Genomic DNA, 23,343 nt, shown 5'->3' on the forward strand with positions numbered 1-23,343 from the left:
TCACTGATGGAGATGGAGAGGTCCAGGAAGGGGAGGGAGGTGTCAGAGATGGTCCAGGTAAATTTAAGGTCAGGGTGGAATGTGTTGGTGAAGTTGATGAATTGCTCAACCTCCTCGCGGGAGCACGAGGTGGCGCCAATGCAGTCATCAATGTAGCGGGCCTAGAGAACACAGGGGGCCAACACCCTCAACATATTGTCCAGCTATCACCATTATTAACAGCTAACCCGAGAATACAACTTTTTTTTTAAAAAGTTTTGTGATTTATACATGAAAGAAGTGAAACTATCACTGTATTCTAACAGATGAAAGGCTTAACAGACAATCAATATTTCAATGTATAATTTCAGTTACATCACACTGTTAATTTTTGCTATAAATTCTGTGTGTTAGGATTGAGCTCTCCACTATCACCTGATGAAGGAGCGTCGCTCCAAAAGCTAGTGTGCTTCCAATTAAACCTGTTGGACTATAACCTGGTGTTGTGTGATTTTTAACTTTGTACACCCCAGTCCAACACCGGCATCTCCAAATCATAGGTTATTCCAGTTATTGTAGCAGAAATGAAGATTGTGGTGTATTTGTATGTAATTGTGCTCAACTTAATAGACTCGAGTTAATTCAAGGCTAATCCCCAATGACTACGTGAAACAAAACAAAACCTCTCACACCACAAAGGATCGGGTGGCACTGTGGCACAGTGGTTAGCACTGCTGCCTCACAGCTACATATACCCTGGTTTGATTCTGGCTTTGGGCGACTGTCTGTGTGGAGTTTGCACATTCTCCCAGTGTCTGCATGGGCTTCATCCAGGTGCCCTGGTTTCCTCCCACAATCTAAAGATGTGCAGGTTAGGTGAATTGGCCAGACAAAATAGTGTTCAGGGATGTGTAGGTTAGGTGCATTATCAGCAGTAAATGTAGAGTAATAGGGTAGGGGAATGGGTCTGGGTAGGATACTCGGAGGGTCGGTGTGGACTTGCTGGGCCGAAGGGCCTGTTTCCACACTGTAGGGATTCTATAATTGATAGTGAACTAAATGAGATGGAAATGTGTTGCTGGAAAAGCGCAGCAACACATTTCCAGCAACACATTTCCATCTCTGATCTCCAGCATCTGCAGACCTCACTTTCTCCAGTAAACTAAATGATATTACTTGAATGAGTCATATGGTTGAGAATTACTGCTGTTGGTGATACAGTTTGGAGGCTGAGACTCACATTGTAGTCAGTGGAAAGGAGGGTATTTTTTCCCCTTAAATCTCACATTACAGGTGATTGAGAAATGCTTGATATTAAAAGTGGAGAAGTCCACTGTTCCTTTCTCAAACATTGATATCGCTCATTCATAACAAGCAGGGTGAAGAATCTTAACATTTTTGATATCATTAATGTTCTGGGGCTACTCCAGTTTGTCAGCAGAAATTTCAAGTCAAAAATTACTGTCAGTACAAAGTTCAAATCAAACAATGAAGAACATGATACATATTTGCAAAATACCCAAAGAGCCTTTGCTTTAAGATTTAAGAGCACAAAGAACAAAACATTATGTTGAACCGTTACTGCAGAATTCCATCTGCTGTAAGTCAGATTGTCTGTTTGTAGTTAATGATTAATTGACTGGTTGATATAGAGTCATAGAGATGTACAGCATGGAAACAGACCCTTCGGTCCAACCCGTCCATGCCAATCAGATATTCCAACCCAATCTAGTCCCATCTGCCAGCATCTGGCCCATATCCCTCCAAACCCTTCCTATTCATATACCCATCCAAATGCCTCTTAAATGTTGCAAATGTACCAGCCTCCACTACATCCTCTGGCAGCTCATTCCATACACATACCACCCTCTGTGTGGTCTCTTTTATATCTTTCCCCTCTCAGCCTAAACCTATGCCCTCTAGTTCTGGACTCCCCGACCCCAAGGAAAAGGCTTTGTCTATTTATCCTATCCATAGCCCTCATAAATTTTGTGAACCTCTATAAGGTCACCCCTCAGTCTCTGACGCTCCAGGGAAAACAGCCCCACCCAGTTCAGCCTTTCTCTATAGCTCAAATCCTCCAATCCTGGCAACATCCTTGTAAATCTTTTCTGGACCCTTTCAAGTTTCACAACATCTTTCCGATAGGAAGGAGACTAGAATTGCACACAATATTCCAGAAGGGGCCTAACCACTGTTCTGTACAACCACAACATGACCTCCCAACTCCTGTACTCAATACTCTGACCAATAAAGAAAAGCATACCAAACACGTTCTTCACTATACTATCTACTTTCAAGGAGCTATGAACCTGCACTCCAAGGTCTCTTTGTTCAGCAACATGCTCTAGGACCTTACCAGTAAGTGCATACATCCTGCTAAGATTTGCTTTCCCAAAATGCAGCACCTCGCATTTATCTGAATTAAATTCTATCTGCCACTTCTCAGCCCATTGGCCCATCTGATCAAGATCCTGTTGTAATCTGAGGTAACCCTCTTCGCTGTCCACTACACCTCCAATTTTGGTGTCATCTGCAAACTTACTAACTATACCTCTTATGCTCGCATCCAAATCATTTATGTAAATTACAAAAAGTAGAGGACCCAGCACCGATCCTTGTGGCACTCCACTGGTCACAGGCCTCCAGTCTGAAAAACAACCCTCCACCACCAACCTCTGGGAGATGAGTTCGGGGAAAAAATAACAGCATTGAGAGGGATAGGTAAAAGCAGAAATAAGTGAGACACTTCCAAAGGTAGCTGAAAAAAATGTCAGAAAATGGAAGGATCGTAGAAGGAATTGGGCAAATCACATACAGCAAAAAGCAAATCACATAAAATTGAGATACAGGCAGCACAAGAAAATTAGCAAGGCACAACAATGAGAATTTGGACAGTAGTTAGTACACTAGACACGGTGTATATGAATGTGACTTTTACTGCATGACTACTTGGCTTGAGATGAATATAAATTCCATGACAGCAACTGGACTGCAAATAGCTCTGCTCTAATCGTCATACTAATGGCAAACTTTAAATACTCAGTATTCCCACTGAAGTTAGACCATAAGACATAGGAGCAGAAATTAAGCCATTCAGCCCATCGAGTCGCTTTGACATTCAATCATGACTGATAAGTTTCTCAATCCCATTCTCCCGCTTTCTCCCCATAACCTATCTATCTCCGTCTTAAATATAATTCAATGAGGTGGCCTCCACAGTCTTCTGTGGAACTGAATTTTATAGATTCACCATTCTCTGACTGATGGCGTTTCACTTTATCTCCCTTCTAAAAAGGTCTTCCCTTTATTCTTAAGCTATGCCCTCGGGTCCTAGCCTCCCCTACCAATGGAAACATTTTCCCAAAATCCACTCTGTCCAGGCCATTCAGTATGCTTCAATTAGATCACCTCTCATTCTTTTAAACTCCAAGTATAGATGCAGAGTCCTCAAACGTTCTTCATATGTTAAGCTTTTCATTTCTGGGACCATTCTCGTGAACCTCCTCTGAACGTGCTCCAGGATGAGTATATTCTTCCTGAGATATGGGGCCCAAAACTGTACACAATACTGCAAATGTGGTCTGACCAGGACCTTATAGACCCTCAAAAGTACATCCATGCTTTTATATTCAAGTTCTCTCAAAATAAATGCCATCATTGCATTTACCTTCCTAACAACTGACTCAATTTGCAAATTTACCTTGAGAGAATCCTGGACTAGAACTCCCAAGTCTCTTTGCACTTCAGACTTCTGAATTTTCTCCCTATTTAGAAAATAGTCCATGCCTCTACTCTTCCTGCCAAAGTGTATAACCTCACACTTTCCCACGTTGTACTCCATCTGCCACTTCTTTGCCCACTCTCTTAACCTGTCCAAATCCTTCTGCAGCCTCCCCACTTCCTCATTGCTACCAGTCCCTTTACCTATCTTTGTATCATCTGGAAACTTAGCGAGAATGCCCTCAGTTCCTTTATCTAGATTTGTATATTCATTTATGCATTCCTCAAAGTCTCATTGCATGAGATTGCATTTCCAACTCCCCTGGTCATCCAACACCTGGCCTCTTGTGGTTTCCTGCATTCCCACGCTAACTGTAAAGTAAATAGACTTTTCATTATCTGACTGGACAACTCTTGCCTAAACACAGAATGATACAGCACAAGAAGGCATTAAACCCCTCAGCCCTCTGTTGGCTCTTCGAAGGAGTGTTTGATTAGTTCCATACCTCTGCTCTTTTCCCTTAGCCCTGTGGATAATTTTCCTTTCCAGGATTTGAAGAATGCCCTTCTTTAAGTTATTATTGAATTTATTTCTACTATCCTTTCAGTCAATGCAATCCAGTTGGTAATATCGGTCTTTTAAAACTTTTCCCATGGACTATGGACATTACTGGTAAGGCCAATATTTATTGTGCATTCCTAATATCACTGGAAACATTTGTGATGAACCATCATGTTGAACCATGGCGTTATCGGTGCACCCACAGTGCTGTTAGGGAGAGAGAAGTTATTTCAGACAAATTTACAAAAAAAAAAGGCAAATGCAATAACAAAAGTCAGAAAAAGAATAGGGATAGCCAAATGTAATTTTGGGAGCATGAAAGATGTGATAACAACAAGAAAAACAAGCTGGTAATAATTAAGAAATTAAGTTCATAAGATTCTGCAATCCTTGCATGCTCCTGTATGCGTCAGAAACCTTGGTAACAATTAAAGATCGTGGAAGAAAATCGAGAACTTTAAAATGTGAATGCTATGACCTATTGTTAAAATTTTACAGACACATTGAGAGATTCGCGAAATTGCAAAAGCCAAAATAATTCTTAAGATGTGGCATTCAGGAAGGAGAAAAGTATTCAGCCGTTCGATCAGAAGTGAACAACTACAAAGATTGCTTCTAGAAGGCTATAGTGATTGGAACCTGATAGACTTCATTAACTACAAGGTTCTTTGTTGAATTTGTTAACCCTGAGCCAATCAGGAAAACCCTGTTTGACAATATAACCTGGAGAACTTCCTGTTCACTGACTACAATGTGAGTCTCAGTCTTCAAACAGTATCATCAACAGCAGTAATTCTCAACCTTATGACCCATTCAAGTGATATCATTTAGTTTACTATTAATCATAGAATCCCTACAGTGTGGAAATTGGCCCTTCAGCCCAGCACGTCCACACCGACCCTCCGAGTATCCCACCCAGACCCATTCCTCTCCCCTATTTCTCTAAATTTACCCCTGACTAATGCATCTAACCTACACATCCCTGAACACTATTTAGTGCGGCCAATTCACTGAACCTGCACATCTTTAAATTGTGGGAGGAACCCGACGCAGACACTTGGAGAATGTGCAAAATCCACACAGACAGTTGCCAGAGACTAGAATCGAACCGGGGTCCCTGACGCTGATAGGCAGCAGTGCCACCCCAAAAAAAATCCTGGAGAACATGCAGCAGTGCCCTTTGATGAGAAGGGCATTGCTTGTCACTGGCCACCCTGGTGTTTCCTTTCTTCCTGGTGGTGGAAATTGAATAAAGATTCGTACACCTTGAGTCTTTCACTGTGTCCCACACCTGCACACACACAACATGGGTGCTGGGGAAAATATAAGCACTATTGCAGTTAGGCGGCAGTGTGGGAGTAAGAAAAAAAATGTAACCAGGAGATCACCTGTTGTTTTTCACTGTGTCTTACATCTATACACACACAAAATGGGTTCTGGGGAAGAAAAGGAACAAAAAAGAAAAAATATAACCTGGAGAACATGCAGCATTGCCCTTTGATGAGAAGGGCATTGTTTGTCACTGGTCACTTAGGTGTTTCCTTTCTTCCTGGTGGTGGAAATTGAATAAAGATTTGTACACCTGTTGTCTTTCACTCCTGCACACACACAACATGGGTGCTGGGGAAAATATAAGCACTACTGCTGGTAGATGGTAGTGTGGGGAGGAAAAAAATATAACCAGGAGATTTAGAGTCTCCTCAGTTTAGGAGACTGACTCTGTGCTGGTTGGGCCACAGTCAGTGTGTTACTGCTACTGTTGGTTTCCGCTTTTTTCTGAGGGGAAGAATCCTGATTCCTAAACTGGTTGAATTATTCAGCCAGTGTGTTAAGTGGTATTTTTTTAGTGAGGACCAATTTCTAAACTGCCTGATTCACACAGTCAATGTGTTTCAGGTGTATCTCAGTTCTCATTAGGGGATTGTTGTTTCACTGGCTGGTTGCAGCCTGTTTGTTACTCCTTTCTCTTTCACTTTGAGAAAAGGACAATGTTGATTTTGTGGCAGAGCTGAGCCATAATTTTCCTTGTTTTTTTGTATGTGATTTCACTGTTTTTGGTGCTTGGACTGAGCCCTTGTGAGAAAATACATCTTTCCAGGTGAGCTGTTCCTGTGGGTCGGCCTGAACCTGGGACTAGGCTTTTGTAAAGACTGAACACCTGGGAGGTGTGTGCTGGGAGGTGAGCACTTGCTGTATCCTGGAGTTTGGGAGTAGACCCTGCCTTGGAGAGTGGATCAAACCCCTATGAGTTAACTGCATCTTTACAATGTACAGTGTTCCTGTGAGTGGGCCTGGTTCTCTATGGATGAGCCAGGATGCAATGGAAACTGAACACCTGTGTACTGTGGGGTGTGCATTTGCTGCCTTCAGGAGTGGACTTTTCCCTCAATTGTGGACTCTTTTTAGCAATGGACTCTGCAGGTTGGAGTGGACTCCATTTCTGACAATGCACTTCGTACACTAGAGTGAACTTTGTTCTTGGGAATGGACTCTACATTTTGAAGAGAACTGTTTGTAATGGACACTGTTTACTAGAAAGGACTCTTTGTTGTAATTGATTGTCTTGTTGTTTGTTGGGTTATCACCTGCACTGTCTTGTGTGTCCCTGAGTCTGGCAGGCCTTACTGAGATGGGAGGCTCATAGGTCACCCCGAAAGCTGTCACGAGAGCCGGACGGTGGGTAGGCTGTCCTGTGAACCTGAAGGTGGATAGGCTGTCCTGAAAGCCAGAGGGTGGGTAGGTCATCCTGATGCCGGTCACCCTGAGACCCGGAGGGTGGGTAGGCTGTTCTGAGTGCTGTCGTCCCGAGAAGGGGTAATCGGGCGGGCTGTCCTAGAGGTGGTCGGATGGTGTGTCAGAGCAGCTGAAAGCCAGAAGGTGCATAGGGGCAGGCTGAAATCCAGAAGGCTTGTGGGCTGCCCTGTGCGCAGTCATCTCCGGGAAGGGGACAGGCTGTCCTAGAAGTGGCCAGAAGGCGTGTCAGGGCAGTCCATGAGCCAGATGACACATTGGGGTGGGTGAGAGCCAGATAGTACGTTGGGGCAGACAGAGAGCCGGAAGGTGGGTAGGCCATCCTCAGCGCTGTCACACCAGGCAGGTACCGGGGTGGCTGTCCTAGAGGTGGCCAGAAGGTGTGAAGGGCAGTTAGGGAAGCTGGAACCTGGGTAGGCAGTCCTGACTGCTATCATCCTAGAGGTGGCCGGTAAGTGTGTCAAAGCAGACAGAACCAGAAGGGGCATCGGCGGACCAAGAACTGGAAGGGGTGCAAGAGCGGGCTGCCTTAAAGTGGCCGGAAGGTGGAAGGAACCGGTGAGTTGCTGGGGTGTCTGTATTCTATGCACTTTTTAAAAATGTAATTGACTGTCTTGTATGTATTTGTTACTGTTTTGTGATGATTGAAAGTGGGATTTGAGGTTTGTCCTCATTTCCTGAAAACTGGTTGAATGGTAGGGTTTGGAGCCTAGCTTTGCTGCTCCTCTCCCTCGTTAACTGTGTTGTAAACTGTCTATTGGTTTAATAAAAAAGATTTTTAAAAATATATAACATGGAGAATGTGCAGCATTACCCTTTGATGAGAAGGGCACTGCTTGTCACTGGCCACTCTGGTGTTTCCTTTCTTCCTAACACCTGTTGTCGTTCACTTGTCTCACACCTGCATGCAGACAACACGGGTGCTGGGGAAAATATAAGCACTACCGCAGTTAGTCGGTCGTATGGGGGCAACAAAACAATAACCAGGAGATTTAGAGTTGCTTCAGTTCATGGGACTGACTCTGTGTGGCTAGAAAAAGAGAGAAAAAAAATATCCTGGAGAACATGAATAAAGATTTGCACACTTGCTGTTCTTCATTGTGTCCAACACCTGCATACACATGACATGAGTGCAGGGGAAAGATAAGCACTACCACTGTTAGGCAGTAATGTGGGGAAGAAAAGAAAATATATAACCTGGAGAATATGAATAAAGATTTACACACGTTCTTCTTCATTGCGTCCGACACCTATACACACACACGATGTGGATGCTGGGGAAAAGTAAGAACCACTGATAAGTGGTAGTGTGGGGGTAGAAAAGAAAGGAAAAAAGAAAAACAAAAGAAAAAATATAATCTGAAGAATATGAATAAAGATTTATGCACTCGCTCTTCATGGTGTCCTATACCTGCATGCACACGACATGGGTGCTGGGGATTAAATAGCACTACCTGCTGTAAGGTGGTAGTGTGGGGGTCTAAAAGAAAAGGTTAAAAAATATAACCTGGAGATTAGAATCTTCTCAGTGGAGGACTGTCTCTGAGCTGGCTAGCCATAGCCAGTGCATGGTAAATAAAGGTTGACTTGGTGATGAGACATTGGCCTCTGTGCAGTTATTTCAAAGGGAAAATGGAGACCAAATAAAGACAGTCAACCTAGGTACATTTGGATGACAGAAATTGCAGAATGGTCACAGATGGGCTGTGTGGATGTGTGGGGATGGCGTAAGGTAGACGAGCATGATCAGCCATTCCAGTAGAGCTCCTGATAGCTGTAGCCACAAGCAACAGCTACTGCAGGCAGTGAAGTAACTGTGGTATTATTTCAAATCTATTTGCCCCATCACTAAAAATGTTCTAATGAAGAAATTGCTCAAGAAAAAAGGAAACACACCTTTTTAATTATTCTAAGGTTTTCCTCCAGGGTTGCCGACATTTTTGGGTGGCCTTCAGGCTGTAGGACAAAACCCTGGTCATGCTCAACAAATATATCTTAAATTGCTAAGCAGCACTTATGCAGAAAATCTCTTCAATCTATTGGACCAGTTATCAACATCAACTCTAATAAAATTCTGATAATTTATCTGTTATCAACCCATTTGCTGGCAGAGATCAATGTTCACAGTTTTATGAAAAGATACATTTGTATTTAGAGAGCATGCCAATGTACAGGTTGCTGCTGAAACCACATTTCCTAAATCATTCCCATTTTCATTGCTGACAACCTAAAGCACTTCATACATTGTAATCCAAATGAAGTAGTCAGAAAATGCAGGCTTACAGCATTTGAGACAACCACATCAGAAGAGTCTTTTCCTTACCATCTTTGTTTCAAATAGGTGTAACAAAATCAGGCCTGTTGTTACAGAATAATGTTCACAAGGATCAAGGATGACTCTTATAAAAGCAAAGTTTACAATTTTTTGTACTATCTATGCACCTCAGCCCACCTTGGGAGACATTGCTCGCATTAAATAGTCTGCAAACATATGTATTAAGCATGTCAAAATTCTAATTGCAGTACTGTCCAAATATTGGGGGATTGCACATAGACCAAGTTGCTGTTACACTTGAATCCTACCACATTCCTTCCAATTAACTTATTCTTATCAATCAATTAAACAAGGCAAAAATGGCAAGCCCTCTATACACTTCCCACACCAAGAGCGCATGTCTGAAGATGAAGAATGGTATGAAGATGATTCCACCCAGAATGTCTTTATTACACTCAAGGGAAATCTATCTCTTTATTGGCTGGCATGAAATCACTTTGGGGACTTTTTGAAGAATCTAAAACTTCAGAGTTGTATAATCAGTTCACATGGTGCAATTATCTTCATCAAGATGCATGCTTGCACCATTCAGAGAGTTGTGGAATTGAGTATTTGTATCCGCTATTCCTTCAACCACCAAACCTACATTTTCAAGTCTCCTTTGGAGTTAGTAGATGTATCCAGCAGTCTGAACTGAATATCTAACTGGAGCAGTGCCCACAATTACGGTGGAGGTCAGTGCCTCTTGATTTGAACAGACTTATTATTTGTGTTATCACTCGCTTCTTGGTACAATGGTCTTGTTCGAATTTTAGTACCTGTGTAAAAGATAACATTTTCATCAGTTGGAGGAGGCAATAGCTGGGATAGAATGTAGTATGTTTTATGGTTTCCTACAATAAAACATTATAGATGCCAATCACATGGGCATCAGGAACTCTTCACTTCAGCTCCTTAATCTTAATAAAAATAGAAGAATCCCTTCTCAGGTAATAAAGTATCATTGTGTCAATCAGAGTTCTGATATCCAGAAAACAGCCATGACATTGTACAAACATTTCAACAGGACAGCAGCAGCTTGGTTAAGGTACTGCAACGTCTGTTTGCTATGACCTCCCCAAAAATAAACAAAAGACTGCAGTCATATGCAGTATTTATTGGTATATTACAAAGTATGCGATCAATCCCAATAAGATGGGCCATAACAATGTCTATCAAAGGACCAGATTTCAATTTTATTTAGACACAAAGAAACTTCGTTCACAGCCAAATGTCAAGGATTTGAGCGACAGCATTGACTTGGCTAGCAGCTCCCTTTCCTTCAGTTGGCCCTTAGGGAAGTGTCCAGTTTAAAGCAAAACAGCTGAATGAAATGGATATTTACTTCAACCTTAATTAGCATCATCATTCTTTAGCACACCTTTTACAGCAAAACAACTAACTCTTCAACAAAGGCTACAGGTACTGCCTGAATCTCTTTTTTAATGCCATTTTAAACAATTAATCCAAATTGTTCATCAATACTTTTCAAATAAATCCACAAATGATTGACTATGCAGACATATGCCAATTTTGGAGGATTATATTATGAAGACAGATTGCATAAATTCAGACAATTAACAGCCAGCTATCATTTGCTTAAAATGTGAAAATAAAATAATGGAGTAATAGATGAAAACTATTCCCTCTGACTAAGTAAAGCAAGAACAGGGAGAATAATGTTAAAATTGATGATCATTCATTCAGGAGCAAAAGCAGGGAGCTAAAAAGATTGTTGGGATTTTAATACATCCAGTATTCTGAGATGAGACAGATTCAAGGCAGACACAGATTTAGATTTTTGGAGAGTCATTTGGAGTCTGAGTCCCTTTAAAACGATTTGGAGCACCTGAAACTGAAATCTCAGGGTTGTTTCTAACAGATCTAATTTTAGCTTTAGGGATGGGGTATGAGCAGAAATGAGTCAAGATTCACACATGAAGGTAACCTTAAGTCAGCATGATTATTTGAACTGAGCAAAGTGTTTCAAATTTTGAATTGACATAAATGCTCTTTAAGGACAGATTAGGCATATAAAACTGATACGCTGATGTTATTTAAATAATCTGCCCAGGTCACCTTGGGTCTGCATTTAGAAGTGGTGGTCAAATTCTATCTTACCCCATTCCCCTGGAATGAACCTTTTGCCATTAAGGGTACTTTTTCAAGATTGACACAGTGGACCAACAGACATCTTACATCTCTTCACTCATCTGGGATGCAAAAATCCAAGCAACTGGGTGGAATTTTCCACTCCTTAGAGAGGCAAGGGTAATAGTGAAACAAAATTGGAAAATATGGCAAAAATGAAAGAATCGCGATGTTGAAAAAATATAATATGATATTCCCCTTAAAGTTTGAATATAGAATTCAAAATCTAGCCAGTAAATGATCTCTGCCTTATTTCCATCCGCATCTCATCAATAACCCAATGACCTGCATCTCATCAATAACCCAACACATTAGCCTCATTTCTAAGCAGCTTCCAATTCTCCTCTCCTTCTTGAAGAAACTGGACTGTGCCAAAATCCAACATGAAAGTTATTTTGGTAACCTGGCTACAGCTCACTGCTTGCCTCTCTGGACATTTAGAACACTCTGCATGCTTTTCTGAGCATATTGGCAACAGAAAAACATCAGCCTCACCACATCCACATGCCTGCTCTTCGACCAACTGACACAGCACTTCAACCCTTTGTTTTGGAGCTCAGGGATACCTACAATTTGCATGTTTCTGCCAGCTCACTGTGTGCACAGACACACAGGTATATCATGTATCTAGGGGGTATCTTAGAGCTTTTTAAATTTCTTAGCCTCATTCACTTTGTGCTTCTTTGGAAGCTGCCAGCCTTTGTGGCTTTCATTGTTTTGTCACACAGAAGGAAAGATTGTTTGGATGAAGAGAACTAAACAAACAGCCAAGGGGTGGATGCGTCACTATATATATTATGCTATATCAATGCTGCATACATAATAAAACACATTGCGTGTGCTTCAGACAAATGGCCATGTTGAATGTCAAACTGTTGCAGTCCTTAGTTGGGTCAAGGGGAATTACAGTTACCTCAGAGGGTACTATCAGCAACAGTTCAGGGATTGGATTCCAGTCTAGGGATCAGTCAAATGTAATCAGTCCAACGGTTATGGGAATGTTAATCATGGTGCTGTGGAGATATTAGTCAAAGGCATGAACTTAGGGAGGGACTGAATATAATGAAAGTGAGTGCAAGAGCAGTTATTGGTGATTCAAGAGCTGGAGAAGTGGTGAGATATTCCTAATAAGTGAGTACGAAGTACAGAGAGCAGGAAGGGTTAGTAGTTTGGAAAGACAAGGTGGATGTGAGCCACTAATGCATGGGAATTACAGCTCTCAGTATTCCAAGCATTGGGAAGATAAGAATGCAGTAGCAGAGCTAGAGCGATTGGCGGCCATGTGAGTGTGAAGTAGCAGAGAAAAGATGATGACTTTTACCCTTACAGATCACAGAAGATCATTAACCTTCTCCGTGCACTGCTAAGACATAACATTTCAGTTGCACTCTGCTGTTTCTGTGGCATGTCCTCCATTGGCTATCAGTAAGAAAAAGCATCGCCCTTCATTCCACCAGCTTAGATTAGATTGCCTACAGTGCGGAAACAGGCCTTTCGGCCCAACCAGTCCACAACAACCCTCCGAAGAGTAACCCACCCAGACCCATTCACCTACTCCCTACTTACGCACCTAACACTATGGGCAATTTAGCATGACCAATTCACCTTATCCGCACATCTTTGGACTGTGGGAGGAAACGGGAGCACCCAGAGGAAACCCACACAGACACAGAGAGAATGTGCAAACTCCACGCAGACAGTCATCCGAGGCTGGAATCAAATCCAGGTCCCTGGCGCTGCGAGGCAACAGTGCTAATGACTGAGCCATAGCCACTGAGCTTATAGTGAATCAAGTAGTTAACTTGCCTTTCTGTAACATATCCTTGGGGATAATGGTGCAGGATAACAATGTGACGGCCAATTCCTGGTTGCAGCATCTGAAATGGTGTTCAGCTGGGTTTTAAATATAGTGCTAGTAACTTGAATATTACAAAGTCTAATACCAGCAAGCACATTCACCTCTCCATCATGCCTGTCCCCCTGACTGTTCAGTGCACTGATGCATACCAATTAATCTGCCTCTCATTCTACATTAAAAACCAACGCTTGCCACAGAGGTTGGTGGTCACCAAGTAAGCACAAAGTGAGTGAGTGCTGAGAAATTAAGGTTAAGAGCCAAAGGATGCATCCTGTATAGGTGCACGCGTGTCCCAGCAACCTAGGAGACGAAGCAAGCTGTAAGTATTCCTGAAGTCGAAAGTGAAGCCCTGAAATGGTGTGTGAATTGGTCTGTAAACAGCCATGATGTGGTGAGGTTGGTGGTTTGACAATGCCAGCTTGCATATGTAAATGGTGGAAATGATCAGTGTCCATGGCGCATACAGGGATAGTCATATGAAGTCAGGATTGTCTGAGGGCTTGGAGACATGAGAAACAAATATTGCTTCCAGGTTACTGCTCTGGCTTGAAGCCATCCAGTTTTTTGAGGAAGGAAGGAAGAATTGGGAGCTGCAGAGGAATGAGATGAGATTTTCCAATAATGAGATGGAAAAAGGTAGTGAGATTCAGAATTTGTTCTTTAAATCCTAAAAGGGGAAGAAAAATCAGGATTTCCTCAACGTCAAGAATGTAATTTTTCCACTTTCACCATATTTTCCTAATTTTCTCACCAATTCCCATTCTGCTTATTGGAACAGAAATTTCCACCATTATGGGTGAAGAGAAATAGAACATGCTACGTTACAGATACACTGTACCAAAGAGGCAGGATGTGGCTCTTTGCTGAATGAATTCTTAAAGTCAGCCATGTCAATAGCAAGCAGATACCTATAAGTGATTAAAAGAGAATTCTGGAAGAATTGTGGTTGGGCAGTAGAGGAAGTGAATAATCGGGACAGGAGGAGCCCAAGATTCCTGAAAGAACATTGGTCTGCAATACAAACCGGCTATTAAAAAAACCTTTATATGGCAATCAATTTTCATTGTACTGTGGTGCAAAACTGCCTGTGGGTTTGGCACAAGAGAGAAAATTCCATTTCTTCATTGGTTTTGGCTGCCATTGCTGACACACATTCAAGCTCTTCTTTCGTATTTTACTTTTAGATTCTTGAGCAAAAGAAAGAATTTAATGCAAAATATTTATTAGAAGTGAAAGATATGTTTGGAAACAGCAAGATTTTAAAAATTATTTTGTCTATCTTGACAGTTTCCAGGTTCACCTTTGCGAAATGTATTGGGATGTACAACAAATCAGATTATAAATCATAAAAACAAAATTAAAAACAGCAGGTGCAGGTAGTCAGTCTTCAGATGCTACCTGACCTGCTGAATATTTATAGCATTTTTGTTTGTATTTCAACTTTCTGACATCTGCTGTATATTGTGCTTTCACAGAATTTCACATGGGGCAGCACGGTGGCTCAGTGGTTAGCACTGCTGCCTCACAGCGCCAGGGACCCGGGTTTGATTCCAGTCTCGGATGTCTGCCTGTGTGGAGTTTGCACATTCTCCCCATGTCTGCATGGGTTTCCTCCCACACAGTCCAAAGATGTGCAAGTTAGGTGAATTGGCTATGCTAAATTGTCCATACTGTTCAGGGATGTGTAGGTTAGGTGCATTAGTCGGGGTAAATATAGGGTAGGGGAAATGAGTCAGGGTGGGTTACTCTTCGGAGGATCGGTGTGGACTTGTTGGGCCAAAAGGCCTGTTTCCACACTGTAGGGATTCTATGATTTTGTGGGGATTCTATAATGACTTACACTGAATAAATTAAAAAGGTTTACAAAATTCTACTTATCTTTCATTTATTTTCTAAAGTGATAAACTGCTGCAGATGCCCAAGGGTATTTATAGACCCAAGACCTCACATTGAAAATGGCCATTTTTCATTAGCTAACATTATTACTGCTGCTGGACTATTTTCACATGAGGTACATTATTCAGTTTACCGTTCCAGAGTCTGCCACCCATTTATTTGTTACTCCAAATCATTTTGAAGCATCTATATACTGATATTGAAACATGAGCCCATGCAGAAGTTCACCAGTTCTGGGAGAGAAGGAAATTGCCTTCCCTACACTGAGCAGGCCAATAACTGAAGTCTAAGTGGAGGAAGCAACCCTGAGAAGTGGATGCCTCAAACAAGCTAACAGACAACCAAAGGCTTTTAGGAACAAGAAGGTAAACTGCCAATTTTCCTCACTGATCCCAAATCAAAATAATTGGACATTTCCTAGTCTTTTAAAGTATGACTGGTTTGTCCACTAACATACTATTAGCATCTCAAAATTGCAAATGGAATATATAGCAAATATCTTAAACAACTTGCAATTTGCAAATCCTATGTCTGAAACAGATGTGATCTCTATCTTTCTATCTCAGCTGCCTACTGAGATGGCTGGGGCTAGAGTCAGAAATAGAAGCAGGTAAGTATCATCAGCTAGGTGTTTTCTACTTATGCTGGTGGCAAAGGAGCTAAAGGGTATAGGGAGTAGATTTGATCCCACAATTACATCAGCCATGATTTTATCCAATGGCAGAGCAGGTTCAAGGTGCAGAATGGCCTGCATCTGCTGTTCACGTGGTCATTTTTCTGTTGGTTGGAGCTAAAATTAACCTTGATTACTCCAGTGTCACTGACAGGAATAAATGTGACTGTGATTCAAAATGTTTCTGTGCCACATATCTGCCTTTCCAAAACTTAACAGTTTGAGCAATATAAAAACATTTTAAGAGATCTTTGAAATCAAGGCAAATGGCAGTTTTAGAATTGTGAAGAACAAATTTAAATCACCCCAGATGGTGATCAATAGCTGAAACAGGCTCCTAGAAATGGTGGTTATCACAGAGAAATCACAATTAAAGGGACAGCTAGCTGCTGTAATTGGAAGATGATAGGTTTGGTAATCTGGAAAGATGAAATCATAGCACTTAAAGGCCTATTTTATGAAAGGTGAACAGAACAATCAATTTGCAGTTATTTTATTTTATTTTAGTTTTGTTTTATATTTTATTGCACTTTTCCATTCTGCTGCTGCTTTCCTCTTTTTTTTAAACTAAATCATGTGTACCTCATTAGATAACATGACTGTCTCAGTTTAAAATTAGCAGAACTATTTCCTGGCTTCCACATTCCTATTCTCTACACTCTCGTCAGCAATTTAGCAAGAGCTGAAAATGGCTTCAAACAAAAACTGTAGCTTTGAAAGTAAAGCTCTGATACGAAATCAAGTAATTGCATGGAAAGTACATCTTGTAAATTAAACTACAGCTACATCAAGTATTCCTTATTTCACTTGAAACAAAAAAAAGAGATTCTAAAGAGAGAGATAATGTTAAAAGCACAAGATTTATTTCCTAAAACGTCTGGTGATGTGCACCTTTCAAAATATTTACATTATTTGAAAAGACCTTTTTGCACTCCCCAAAAGGAAATTCTATAGTGATGTGCTAATTTTTAAATCTAAGAAGCAAGGTGAAGGATTTAGTTCCATCCTTCTTACTTTTCTTAAAAGTTTCCTAACAGTAATAATGATTCAGACCAAGTCTTAGTGCTTACAGTCAGGATTAATTTTGCATCAACTGGCTGACCATTGCTGGGTGAGTGAGGGATCTGAGGGACATCTGGGTGAGAGCTCCTCTGAAGCAACATTTTACAAAAAACATCATAAATGATTTGACATGGAGTGATAATGTTACAAATTCCAAACATTAATATATAAAACGTAATAATAAAAGAAAGCAGAAACCAGGGAAGATCAATCCCATAAGATTGATGGAAGAAAGATCCTCCCAAATTTCACAGAATCTCTACAGTCTGGAAGTAGGCCATTTAACCCATTGGGTCCATATGACCCTCTGAAGAGTCTCCCACCCAGACCCAGGGCCCCTAGCCTATCCCTGTAACCCTGCATTTCCCATGGCTAATCCACATAGCCTGCATATCCTTGACACTATGGGCAATTAGGTATGGTCAATCCCCCTAACCTGCACATCTTTGGACTGTGGGAGGAAGCCCAGAAGGACATGGGAGAATGTGCAAACACCACACAATCACCCAAGGCTGGAACTGGATCTTGGTCGCTGGCATGGTGAGGCAGCAATGCTAACCGCTGAGCCACTGTGCCACTCAAGTTGATCTAAATCAACTAAAACAAAATCATGATCTAAAAAGCCCTAAATCAATTCATGCAATCCAATCATATCTCAGTTTACATTTAGAAATTTACATGATCAAACTGAAGTAGCCTTTCAGTAAAGTAGCAATATCTACCACAACACACTGTACTTAAACACTAGTCCCTCCCTGCAAGCTTTCCTAGTTATAGTGACACAGTATGTATCGGATAGGACTGTACTGTCTGAAGTATCCAAATAAGTTTTTGTTTTAAAACATTTTACTCAATTAAAATTGATGCATGGACCATTACAAAAATGCTCTACTTTGGACACTGCCAGTTTTAAGATAGCTGTTACTCTACCTCTTGATACAGCATCTATTAATCTAAAATCTTATACTAGATTGTTTGTTGGAGCCTAGGCATCACCAGCACTTCTGTTTCAGTTTTCTAATTATGGCTTCTTGTTTCATGAGCTAATTCACACTGCAGTATAATTTCAGGATGCTGGCATACCTCCAGTACCTTGTCTACATGGCTAGTTCTCATGAATGATTCCAGCATCACAGACAAGCCCAATCATTGTTTTTAAACTGTTAAGGAAACACAGTCATTTTCCAGAAGGCATAATTGAACAGATATCAAAGAGTGAGAATCATGGCTTCTTTTGCTCTCCTTCCCTATCTATGTCCTGGCTGATTGAAATTAGGGTGTTCTAGATTCAAGTTTTAGTATTACACCAAGGTGCAGGTGCTGAGTGAATCACTAGAGTAGCTAAACTATATCCAGAATACTGCAACCATGGTGTTATTTTCCATCCGACATATAAATATCTGCTGTTTTGTATCTGCTATTACCACTCATACAGAATTCAACAGCAATGTTAGACTTTCTAAATATGTCTGACGTCACATTACATTTTCTTTATGAATTAAGGCAAAAGCTTCTATTACTCTAGATCCACTATCAAGTACTCAAATATCTCTAGTTTTTATTGCAACTCATTAATGATCTTCAAACCAAAGGAAAAAAAGGTCTTGAATTTTGATCATGTCTTTCATAACCTGTAAGCATGAAATACTGTTCAATCAAAGGCCTCCCAGATGTCTCTGCTGTACTGGGCAGGCAAAAAGATGACAGAATCTATCCTTGGTCTGTGATAAATGAGCTAATCTCAAGTGACAATTAATGTGCCACAACTGGCCACATCACCCAAATGGAATGGAGAAAAGAAAATCAGTCCTGCTCAGTATTTAGTGATTGTGGCGGGAACAACATGTATATGGATAGCAGGTGAAGATCAATTAAACATGGTGATGACAACTCTAGTGATCTGGACTGGCTACTTGTGAAATTATTAAAAGGTGGCTACATTTCAGTAAAGGAGGAAGATATGACAGATGATTAATGATAGGACCAAATACCAGACTTTTTTTTTGCCTGTTTTATTCCTCATTTGGAATGCTAACAGATGATATAGTAAGGTTCCACAGTTCAGCCACATATGAGTGTCCAAGTGGAGCCAAGATTGTGAGTATTTGTAGACTATTTATCTACATCGTGGTTAAATCGGATTGTGTTTTCACTTGACTTTAACAAAAGTAGGTTTTACAGTGAAGGTACATGAAACTAATGAACAACATGATCCCAGACTGACCTTTCCCTTCTTAGCCCAGATACACCAAGGCTACTTTAGTTAAGCTCAGTATCGGCTAGAGAAGAAGCCAGGGGCATTCTGTATCCAAACTGCTCGTTATAACTAAAAGTGCAGTTATCCACAGGATTATAGCCGTAGCAACACCTTTCAGAAACATTTTATGTTGCTCCCAAAGGACCAGTTTACATTACAACCCAGACTAATGTACAGCTCTGGACAAACCTGAAATACTTTCAAATGATTTTGTTTATTAAACTGATCAGCATTATTTGAAATAACTATACAAACCAGGGCCTGATAGCAATGATTGCTGTGATTGAATCAAACGTTAGGTTCTGTAGATTGACAATGTCAGTTGTCACACCCCCAACACCCCAGTGAGATTCACAGGATGTCTACTCACGGTCACCCAATTTTCATTATTTCTGGTGTTAATTTGGAAACATTTTTAAAGGCACGACAGTCCTCAATATAAATACAAATTGAATTATCAACTGTAACTGCATAACTACATTGAGAATAATTTTGACGTTAGTTTGTTGATAGGTGATTGCGATTCTGCAATCTGTTTTTATATCCTGTTGAAGTCCAGAAAAAAAGGGATAGATACACCTGCACAGTCTATTTGCTATCACCCATGTTACAATATTGTACAGTCATTTTTGTTACAATTTAATGTGAATAAATATCAGAATAATACTCCAACACGCAAAGATAAACGATATCCCTTGAGAAGATTATGAAAATCATCTACTCTTCGATAGAGTTCAACTCCGATTTCTCCTGATTTACTTTTACTCCAGCATTTGACTGGAAAGGATTGGCACTTGAGTAGGAAAGAGCTACTTGAGTTTCATAATCTAATCTTAATGACTGGAGCATCCTGTGGTATGCCCCAAGAGCTGCTTTTAGAAATTGAATGAATCGGATAATGAGCATACAGAAACGCATCTCAGGATATTAGTATGAATGATCGATTTCACAGGTTAGTATTTCTGTTAAAATCAAGAATGATACACTCTTTTACAATCTCCGGTAATGTTAGTCCTACCTCCCACATTGCGAGGAATGGTAAAGGTGTCCGAAATATACTCCATTTTCTCTGTGTAAACGTTCCAGAGCGTAGTACCCGAGTCAGCATGTAAGAAGCGTGGTTAACACAACCGCAATCTAAAAGATCCCATTAGCTCACAGGGACACACGAAAAAAAAAACTCAGCTGAACGGTAACTTCCCTTCCAATCTGTGGCTTCGGGAACAGAGGAAGCGAGCAGGAACTCTCTGTTTTGCTAAACCTACATCAGTCCATTGTCATAACTCAGTTCCCCTTCCTTCCCGCTTATATATGCTTTCCTTCTCGAGGTTTTGCTGGGAGATATAACATGTTTTTACAATGACCTAGGCTGGGGCCAAGCTGCGTGAGATCGGCAGACCTTGTGAAACCATGCCTTTCCTATTAGACAAGCTGAAAATGCAGCCCTCCCCCTCCGCTACTCCAGCAAAGAATGATCAGCTCCAGAAGCTTCAAGTAAGGGGAGAGCAGCTACCTCAGACATGAAATATGTTGCTTCTATTAGTGATACACGCTGCACAGTATAAACTCTTCATTCATGTTTTATGTACAAGCACTTTTATTCCCACATTTCACCAATTTTCCCTGATAATTGCAATCTGATTGGGGAGGGAGGGGAATGGACTTCTGAATTAATAAAAACTGTTTTCATTTCAATGTTGAAAAAATATTGAATTTTTAACAAAGAAGCAGAAAGTGTATTCATCCTACCTAAAATGTAAGGATGTGTGTTAGAAAGCCCTTGCAGAGATTATTTATTATGTTACTGACACATTGGATATATTGCCTACAACACCCATACTGGACTGTTCGTCCTACATAGAGTCATGGAGTAATAGAGATGTACAGCACAGAAACAGACACTTTGATCCAACTCGTCCATGCCGACTGGATATCCCAACCTAATCTAGTCCCACTTGCCAGCACCTGTCCCATATCCCTCCAAACCAATCCTCCCACACACACCCATCCAGATGCAGCCTACCCCACACATGCACCACCCTCCGTATGAAAACGCCACCCTCAGGACTCCTCCATAACCTTCCTCTCCACCCCAAACTCATGTCCTCCAGTTCCGGATGCCCCCACAGGGAAAAGACCCCACTCACCCATCCTATCCATGCCGTCCACGAACCTCCACAAGTCGTTCAAAACAGAATATCAGCATCAACCATTTTATATTTTAAACAGAATTCAGAATTATTTCTGCTTCATGCTATTATAACAATATGAAATGTAATCATAAAATGAAGCCGTCACCTTTTCATCTTGCACAGACTGTTCACACTTATTATGGAATGTCATTTACGACTGATGTTGGCAACTTTGTGTGATCATGAATATACACTATTTTCAAAACTGTCACTAAGGATCAGCAAAGTTTCCTTTTAAATCAACCTGTTGATACAGTTGACGACATGTCTCCAGGAGAGGGGAGATTTGGCCCTAGACCTTCTGGATTACTGGGCCCAGTGACAGAACACTGTCACTGCACCATCAGACCCTTGCAATAAATGTGGCAGATATTAACTGTAATTGATTGCAAGCTTCCAATTAATTTTTTCATGGTTTTTCAGGCTTTTGTTTGTTTTCTCAATGATTATAGTGACAGTCAAACTATACATATTTTCCTCAAATTTACCTGAGCTTTTAAGCTTGAAATTTCCCCCAATTTTCTATAAATATTAACATTTAAGACAAAGAGCTAAACATCTGTTTCAATCTATTTTTGAACACATGGATTATGATTTGGTTATTAATGGGATTTGCAAATTTGGTTCTGGTACATTTTTTATTTCTTGCAATGTCGGTGCAAACAGGGCCTATATTGTTAGTTGCTTAAGGAGCATGCACTGACAATATATGGTGCAGACAATTGACTAATGTGAAAGGAACTTGTCATAGTTCTTGCATTATTCGTAAAAAGCATAATTAGCACGTATTCAGTTCATGTCAAAGTTTCATACAAGGTTATTTAACAGCTCAGATTACAATTTGCACTTATAGCAAACACAGACATCTTCCTTCTAACAATCTTCTGCCTCTACTACACATGGCAATTAGTCATGTGACTTCATCCTGGTCCTTGGCTCATTAGTACATCTAGCTCATAAAGAAAGACCTCTTAAAGTCAAAATAGATCCTCTTTTATTCCAAGATAAAAGTATTGAGTGAAAATATTTATGCATTAAGGTAATTGCAAACCTAATCAAAACATTTTAGAACCTAAAAATTGAAGATTCTGCATAACATAAAATGGTTTGATATTTTTTAAAATTCTTGTGATGGTGTATCCTGTTGCAGATTTAGATTACACATTTGTGTGTTCTCAACTTGTAGGTATATTGGAGTTTTGGATATTTTCTTGATGGTCTTTATTGTGGCAATATAGTTTGTGCACAGTTGTATTATTGTATAGTTCCCTTGTCGGCTTCTGTTTGCCTCCTATTTGATGTTGTAACTTTGTAGGATCTAAGCTGACTGCATACTTTAGAAACTTCTGTGGTAACCCATGTTCCCTGTGTACGTCTTAGGACTTGGACTTTCTGTCCTACATGCAGATGAGGCAGATCTGCATCAAGATGTTGGTCATACCTATATGCATTCTCCTTTGTGTTTTTTAGAAGTTTGTACTCTGTCTCTTAAACTTCTGGACAGGTGATAACTTGACAGGGTTGTCCTAATTTGCTTTCCAACACAATCTCTGCTGGTGATGGTAAGCCCAAGTCCAGAGGTGTGTCTCTTAAGTGTAACATAGCAACACAAAAACCTTATTTCATTATCCTGCACTTCATGATGAATGCCTTCACAATATGAAACTTTTGTTTAGTGACATAACTGGATCTGAGATAATTGGTGAGGCTATCACATAGAAATATGTATACCAAATGTGACATAAACGAAAAAGTTTGTCTGTTTATTATGGTCCATTGTCAGACATGATCCCTTTAGATTAGATTAGATTAGATCAGATTCCCTACAGTATGGAAACAGGCCCTTCGGCCCAGCAAGTCCACACCAACCCTCCAAAGAGTAACCCATCCAGACCCATTCCCCTGCCCTATGTAGATGTACCAAA

The 23,343-nt window shown here is 40.6% G+C and overlaps 1 protein-coding gene across 5 annotated transcripts in view; it reads right to left on the reverse strand.

Moving 5' to 3' along the window:
• The window catches only part of nhsl2 (NHS-like 2), a 322,641-nt gene that overhangs the window by 62,517 nt on the left and 236,781 nt on the right, over positions 1–23,343 (reverse strand). The window contains exon 1 of one of the 5 annotated variants that reach the window (XM_043704717.1): positions 20,245–20,445. The exons of the other annotated variants lie outside the window; for them this stretch is intronic. Coding sequence (XP_043560652.1) covers positions 20,245–20,290 — 46 coding nt within the window. The 5' untranslated portion in view covers positions 20,291–20,445. Of the gene's footprint in view, positions 1–20,244; positions 20,446–23,343 lie in introns of those variants that run through there. 5 annotated transcript variants of the gene reach the window in all.

This window comes from Chiloscyllium plagiosum, chromosome 15, assembly GCF_004010195.1.
Source record: "Chiloscyllium plagiosum isolate BGI_BamShark_2017 chromosome 15, ASM401019v2, whole genome shotgun sequence".
NCBI lineage: Eukaryota > Metazoa > Chordata > Chondrichthyes > Orectolobiformes > Hemiscylliidae > Chiloscyllium > Chiloscyllium plagiosum.